Source organism: Amphiura filiformis, chromosome 14 (assembly GCF_039555335.1).
Source record: "Amphiura filiformis chromosome 14, Afil_fr2py, whole genome shotgun sequence".
In the NCBI taxonomy this organism is placed as follows: domain Eukaryota; kingdom Metazoa; phylum Echinodermata; class Ophiuroidea; order Amphilepidida; family Amphiuridae; genus Amphiura; species Amphiura filiformis.
In genome coordinates, this window is record NC_092641.1 from 66856485 (window position 1) to 66864535 (window position 8051).

General features: G+C 35.2%; 1 protein-coding gene across 1 annotated transcript; it reads left to right on the forward strand.

Annotated features, from left to right (window-relative positions):
• Positions 1–1184: 1184 nt before the first annotated feature.
• LOC140169596 (uncharacterized) lies at positions 1185–5262 on the forward strand. The gene is given in 2 exon segments (XM_072192861.1): positions 1185–2567; positions 2569–5262. Coding segments are annotated over 2 exon segments (4047 nt in total). The 5' UTR covers positions 1185–1214.
• The last annotated feature ends 2789 nt before the right edge of the window (positions 5263–8051 follow it).

Genomic DNA, 8051 nt, shown 5'->3' on the forward strand with positions numbered 1-8051 from the left:
TTTGCATATTTGTGAAATATAATCAGTGAATCTGATAACAAATCAATTTGTTGTTTGAACTTGTATTAAAGATATAATTTTTGGTATTTTATGATTCTTAAATCTTACATTTAATTGGGAACATCACAATAAGGTTGTGATAACAAAACAATTTTGTTTTGATCTAGTGTGAAAAACCTAATTTTGGTATTTGGATTCCAAACACACCAAAAGGGTAATTTTTGATTCAAATATTTATGTTTGAGTGTATTACTTGATAACATATTACGTGCAAGGTTGAAGCCTACAATCATTAATTTTGTGTATTTAATGATTGATTTCTTTTGTTGAAACTTTCGTTTATTTAATGTGGACTAGTGTCGAAAGCTCGCGTTACTAGTTAACATTAATAGTTTAAAACTTGATACAAATTTGTACCTGTTTTGAATATTTGTGGTTATTAAACATGTGATGTATTATTGACAATTCATGGTTTTTTTTCAACATTTGAGATTATTAAACATGTGATGTATTATTAGCAATTTGTACAGCAATTGAGCAATTGAATAATATATTGAGTTTAAAGATATAATCTTATTTAATTGGATATTGATTACTAGTTGTGAGATTGAAATATGAATATGAAATATGAATATGAAATATAAATATTAAATTATTGTTTAAATATATTTCATCATAGTATAGTGTATATCATTTTGTGTCTAGTATTCTACTGTTTTATTATATTGTGTTCTGAAGAACACTCTTAGTCACATGTGCACCCCGTGTATGTGACATTTTGGCGACCACGATGGGATCGAAACAGTATTCATGAATATGTATTGACACAGATTGATTTTATTAGCATAGTGACTTATCTAATCTTATGTATTAGCCTGTGTATTGACTTGTGAGAACTTTTACAATTGCAGATGCAGTGGCGTCATTTCACCACTACCGGAGCTGGACTGGTTGTTCTGATGTGTCATAAAACAGCAACGGTGTGTTGTATGTATGATTTTAGTAGAACAATTATCCAGATAATTCATTTGTATTGGAGTTGATTCACAAGTCAAAATTTTGGCCCAGTGCATGTTATATTGTTACTACCCATCCATTGAATGACTCAGCAATGTATTATTTTGTGTTATTCCAAAGTTTGTTGTTATAATTCTGTGGATTGTAGTTTTTTTTGTTTTTTTTTATTTCCAAACGTGTGATAACCCTCTTGAACCATGGCATCCAATGACATTGAATCACTTAAGAAGTTTGGCCAAAGTATGGGTCTTACAGGTGAAGCTTTAAGTAAATTTATTTCAGAGGAAAGAGAGAGATTAGATAAGAAAGATGAACGTGAACATAGACTAAGACAAAGAGAAATTGAAAAGGAAACTAAACAGGCAGAAATTCAAGTAGAAAGAGAAGCGAAAGAGAAGATAAATATGCTTATGCAATTAGAAGAAATGAAAAAGGAAAGTAGAGAGTATGGATCAGGTAATGATAGTCATATTAGTGGTTCACAGCATCATTTTCAAGTGAAAGCTCCTAAACTTCCAGCTTTTCGCGAAGATAAGGACAATATGGATTCTTATCTACTTAGGTTTGAGCGTTATGCTACTGTACGGGGATGGGATAGAGACCGTGATTGGGCTATCAATCTTAGTACTTTGCTTACTGGTAAAGGATTAGAGGTTTATTCATCACTTGATGATATGGATGCTGATGATTATGACATATTGAAAGAAGCTATTTTGAGAAGGTATGAGTTGACAGAAGAAGGATTCAGAAAGAAATTCAGAACTGCAAAACCAGAAAACAGTGAAACCCCGTCACAATTTATTACTAGAATGTGGAATTACCTTAACAGGTGGGTCGAGCTCTCAGGTATAGAGAAAGAATATGCAGATTTGATTGATTTACTCTTAAGAGAACAATTCTTATTGAGCATTAACAAAGACTTAGCAGTGTTTCTTAAAGAAAGACACCCAGGAGATGTGTCTGAGATGTCAAAACTTGCAGATCAGTATACTGAGGCGCATGGCGGTTGGCAAACTAAAACAACTTCAGAAGTTAGTAAGGTAAAAGGTTACCAAGGTAATAAGAGTCAATCTCGGTGGTCTAAGAACACCAATTCAGAATCGACAAACCAGAAAGGTAAGTCTGGTAGTTCTACGACAGTCAGATCTTGTTTTATCTGTGGTTCCACTAGTCACTTAGCCAGAGATTGTCCGAAACGCCACAGGTCAATAACTGCTGCATGTGCACCAATTGAAAACACTAAAGGTAATGTTAAAGAGCAACAGACTTGTACAAATCAGTGTAAGTGTACAGAGCGTGTAGGAAACATTAGACATGAAACAGTTGCGTGTATGGTACAGGTATCAGAAAAAGATCCACATGTAGAGGTATCTGAAGGACAATCATTTGTTACATTGAAGTGTGGTCATACATTACCAGTTCTCTCAGCAGCATGTAATATACCCAATTTGAATCTTGATGAACTGACAATAGAGAAAGGGTTTGTAGGTACAAAGAAAGTTGATGTTCTAAGAGATGGTGGTTGTACAGGAGTTGTTGTACAAAAAGAGTTTGGTGTCAGAAGAACAGATGATAGGTGAGACTGAGACATGTTATTTGATTGATAGGACAGTTAGAAGTTTCCCATTAGCAAGGATAGATATTAAAACACCCTGGTATACAGGTACAGTATTAGCTATGGTTACTGCTACTCCTATATGTGATTTAGTACTGGGTAGTATAAAAGGAGCCAGAGAAGCAAAAGATCCAGATCCTGATTGGAAAGAGGAAGACTATGAGCAGACAGAGATACAGGTACAAACAGATGATGTTAGTAAAGGTGTACAGAATGTTGAAACAGGTAATGCAGTTGAAACTAGAAGTCAAGCTAAGAACAAAGGCAAACCATTCAAAGGTTTGAAGGTAATGAAACCTGATGATGAAGACATAGATGTAGACAAGTTGAAACTAGCACAACAACAGGACTTATCACTCAAGAAGTGTAGAGAGTTAGCTGATTTACAAAATGTGAAAATAGGTAAGAATGGATGTGCACACAAGTTTTTGGAAGACAACGGAATATTGTATAGACAATTTCAAGCACCTCATGTAGAACATGGAGACACATTCAAACAGTTAGTTGTTCCACGTGACTTCAGATCACAGGTAATGAAACTTGCTCATGAGTCTATACTAGGTGGTCATCAAGGACCCTCAAAGACGAAAGACAAGGTATTATCTTATTTCTATTGGCCTGGAGTACAGTCAGATATCCGTAGGTTTTGTCACTCTTGTGATATTTGCCAAAGGACAGTGCCTAAAGGTAGAGTAACCAAAGTGCCGTTAGGAGATATGCCTGTAATTGACACACCATTTGATAGGGTTGCAATTGATCTTGTAGGACCTATTCACCCATGCTCAGAAAGAGGACACAGGTATATATTAGTTCTTGTAGACTATGCAACCAGGTACCCAGAAGCCGCTCCATTAAAATCCATAGAAGCAGAACGGGTAGCTGAAGAGTTAGTTGTTATGTTTTCAAGACTAGGAGTTCCCAGAGAAGTACTCACAGACTTAGGTTCTCAATTTACATCTGGCATTATGAAAGAAGTAAGTAGGCTCTTATCAATTAAGCAATTGACCACAACTCCATACCATCCAGCCTGCAATGGCCTTGTTGAGCGGTTCAATGGAACACTTAAAGCTTTGTTAAAGAAGATATGTGAAGAGAGACCCAAGGACTGGGATAGGTATGTAGCCCCACTTCTCTTTGCATATAGGGAAACTCCTCAGGACAGTACTGGATTTGCTCCATTTGATTTACTTTATGGGAGAACAGTCAGGGGACCTATGGCAATTCTACATGAGTTGTGGACAGGTGAGGTCAAGACAATGGAGACAAAGAATACATACCAGTATGTAATAGACTTAAAAGACAGACTTGAAGAAACTTGTCAATTAGCTAAAGAAGAGATACAGAAGTCCAAAGCAAGGTATAAGAAAAATTATGATAGACATGCCAGAGTGAGGAAGTTTTCTGTAGGAGATGAAGTACTCCTCCTCCTCCCAACAGACAACAATAAGTTACTAATGCATTGGAAGGGTCCATTTCCAATTATTCAGAAAATTGGCAGCTTGGATTACAAGATTGACTTAGGTCACACTCAGAAGACCTTCCATGCCAATTTGTTGAAACAGTACCATAGGAGAGAAGTTGTAAGTATATGTATGGTTGAAGGTGAACAGTACAGTAGTATCCACAGTGAGTATAGTAGTGATGAAGACAAGTTCGAACACAGCATACTCCAGGTAGCATGTACTTCTGTTATTGAAGAGGAACCAGTGGAACATGAAGAGGTAAGAAAAGACCCTTTAGTTCTCAAGCCATTGTCAAATGAGCAATTATTATACTTACCACCACTTGAAGCTAAGGAGACAGTTAACGATGTTCAGGTAAACTCAAACTTAGACAACTCTCAGAAATATGAAGTCAAGCGTATACTTGGTGACTACAAAGATGTATTAACAGACATACCGGGGAAAACCAATTTAGGGGAACACAAGATCAACTTGACAGACAATGAACCGGTAAGAAAGAAACCATACCCCATACCCCATGCATTGAGAGTTAAAGTGAAACAAGAAGTACAAAGCATGATGAAAATGGGCATTATTGAGCCAAGCGTAAGCCCATATGCAAGCCCATTAGTCATCTGCAAAAAACAAGATGGATCTGATAGGTACTGTTGTGATATGCGCCTAGTTAATCAGAAAACCATCTTTGACGCAGAGCTTATACCTGATCAAGAGGAGACATTTGCCAAACTTGCCAAAGATCATTATTTTACCAAAATTGACTTGAGTAAAGGGTATTGGCAGATCCCTATGGCCAAAGATTCCAAGCCAATTACATCATTCATCACACATGACGGCACATATCAGTTCAAAATGATGCCATTTGGCTTGGTCAATGCTGCCGCTACCTTTAGCCGAATTATGAGAATCCTATTGAAAGGATTAATCAATGTGGAAAATTACATTGATGACATTCTAATCCACACCCAAACCTGGAGCGAACATGTTGGTAAGTTGAGAGAGGTTATGAGTAGGCTGAGAAAAGCCAACCTTACTGCTAGGCCAAAGAAATGCTTCATAGGTTTTGAGGAAGTTGAGTTCTTAGGACACATTGTAGGTTATGGATGCATCAAGCCAAAAGAAGACAAAATTGCAGCGATCCAAAATGCGAAGCCACCAATCACAAAGTAGCAGCTCAGATCATTCCTAGGATTGATAGGGTTTTATAGGAAATATATCCCAAATTTTGCTGCTATAGCTGTTCCTTTGACAGACATGACCAAAAAGAGTCTGCCTAACAAAGTAATGTGGGGAAAAAGCCAAGAATTGGCATTTCGTACATTAAAGAGCAAGCTTTTGGAGGCGCCAATTTTACATTTACCAGACTTGAGCAAACAGTTCATTTTGCGTACTGACGCATCAGACAGAGGTGTCGGAGCTGTATTGTTGCACGACTTTGACGGGGAGAAATTTCCTCTTGCCTATGCCAGCAAAAAATTCACCAAGTGTCAGAAGAACTATTCAGTTATTGAACGTGAATGTTTGGCCGTGATTTGGGCAATTAGAAAATTTGAGCCTTTCTTATATGGTCGAGAGTTCATATTAGAGACGGACCACCAGCCCCTTAGTTGTATCAAGAAGTCTAAGGTGGCAAATGGTCGCATCATGAGGTGGGCCTTAGCGCTGCAACCCTTCAGGTTCAGGATTGTAGCCATAAAAGGCAGGGAAAATGTAGGAGCAGACTATATGAGTAGGTCTATAGGTGGGTAAATCCTAGACTTATTTAAGTCCAAATTATGAGAATTTGGCATCTGTGATAACTAATGACAGTAAACTAGAGATTTTGCAATTTGTGATCCTCGACGGAGGTTAGTAAATGTAGATTCCTAAACTTACGGTTAATTGAAATGTTGATATTTCTTTTAAAATTAACAGAATAGTTTATTTACTGTTCATTATGTATATTACATTCAAAACTTGAAGTTGAGCTTGTATTATAATACTTTGGTTAGTATCTGCTGTGTGGTTATGTTATAAAATGTGAGTTCACATTTTACTTAAGGGGGGAGTAAATGTCACAGCAGAGTTCAGAATTTTCCAGTGATTTTTAATTTAGGGATTTTCCCTGATCATGGGTTGCCAGTTCAAGTCTGTATTTCACACTTTCCATATCCACAGAACTTTCTTGATTTTAATTACAATAGCATTCCCCCAGGGAGCCTATGTCAGTCCATTTAGTTCAAGTATATGGACTGTTCCATTTTCATTGTTTGCAGTTTTTCAACTTTGTGTAATAACAATAGAACATGCATAATTATTTAGGACTCTTGGTGCTACTAAGCAACCAAGATGCATTTTATTTCACTTGCATTTATGATATCTTGGATTGAAGGTGGAATTGAGTCCATCTCCAAAAAGCAATTCAATTTTTTGCGATGCGTCAAATTTGTTTGTAGTTTAAATGATAGAAAGTATTGAGGCTTTTATCTAGTTTTGCTTGTGAAAGCAAATTGGCCAAATTTTTGATCTACAACACACCATCTGTGAGATGATATCCAGAAGAGCTAGTGTAGCCTGGAGTTTGTGTAGTGACGTCATCTGCATTTGCTGCAAGTCAACTGAGACATAATATGAAGTGAGTAAATTTACCTATATTTATTGAAGTATTTATGAAAATGCATGCTCTGTTTTTAAGTAATTATTCATCCAAACATGATTGCTGGTGATTAAAAGTGAATATTTAACTTTATCTTGTGATAGTCATGCATAGTTGTGCACCTAAAATATCACATTTTCTATAAGAAATCATTTGAAGAAATGTTTGTTTTAATTTCACCTAAATGAGAAATTTATTATGGAGACAATATTAAAAGTTGTTTGTGCTTATTCACATTATATAATCAGTACAAGAGAAATGTATGTTTGTACCAAATTTAATGATATAAATGTGAGTAATATTGTTTGAACATGTTGAGTTGAGAACTTATACAAAACATTTGTCAATCCCAAAATTGATATTCAACTTGATCAGAAAAGATGTTTCTGAATTTAAGTAATTTTGGACATTTTATTTAACTTTGTAAAAGACAGTCACAATTCCTTTTTATTTTCATAAATGTATTTTGGACATTGCAAATTACAAAATGTTGGTTATTTTGTGAAATCTTTTTGCAGTTCTCGACCTTTCCGTCTTGGTTAAATAACACCACCATCGCGTGTGCATAATACTAGTGAATCTATGGTAGTCTGGAGAGATGATGATGGTTTTACAAACTCATCCAAGAACATCCAGCTGAACCTGTTTAAAGACTGGAATGAAGACTACATGTATGAACTGAATTTGTGATGAACATCAAGCGCCAATAATTGTCGGTATCAACTTTATTGAACTTTGAAACTTAGATTTGCAAAGTTTCAGAATTATATAAATATACAAGAAGTCATTATTATTTTGTTGGATTGTGAAATTATATATACTTATGTTGAATATTAGTTATCCACTTACGAGATAACTTGCTTGTGGAACATTACAGAAATAATTTCATCAGAAGTGTTTTGATTTGCATATTTGTGAAATATAATCAGTGAATCTGATAACAAATCAATTTGTTGTTTGAACTTGTATTAAAGATATAATTTTTGGTATTTTATGATTCTTAAATCTTACATTTAATTGGGAACATCACAATAAGGTTGTGATAACAAAACAATTTTGTTTTGATCTAGTGTGAAAAACCTAATTTTGGTATTTGGATTCCAAACACACCAAAAGGGTAATTTTGATTCAAATATTTATGTTTGAGTGTATTACTTGATAACATATTACGTGCAAGGTTGAAGCCTACAATCATTAATTTTGTGTATTTAATGATTGATTTCTTTTATTGAAACTTTCGTTTATTTAATGTGGACTAGTGTCGAAAGCTCGCGTTACTAGTTAACATTAATAGTTTAAAACTTGATACAAATTTGTACCTGTT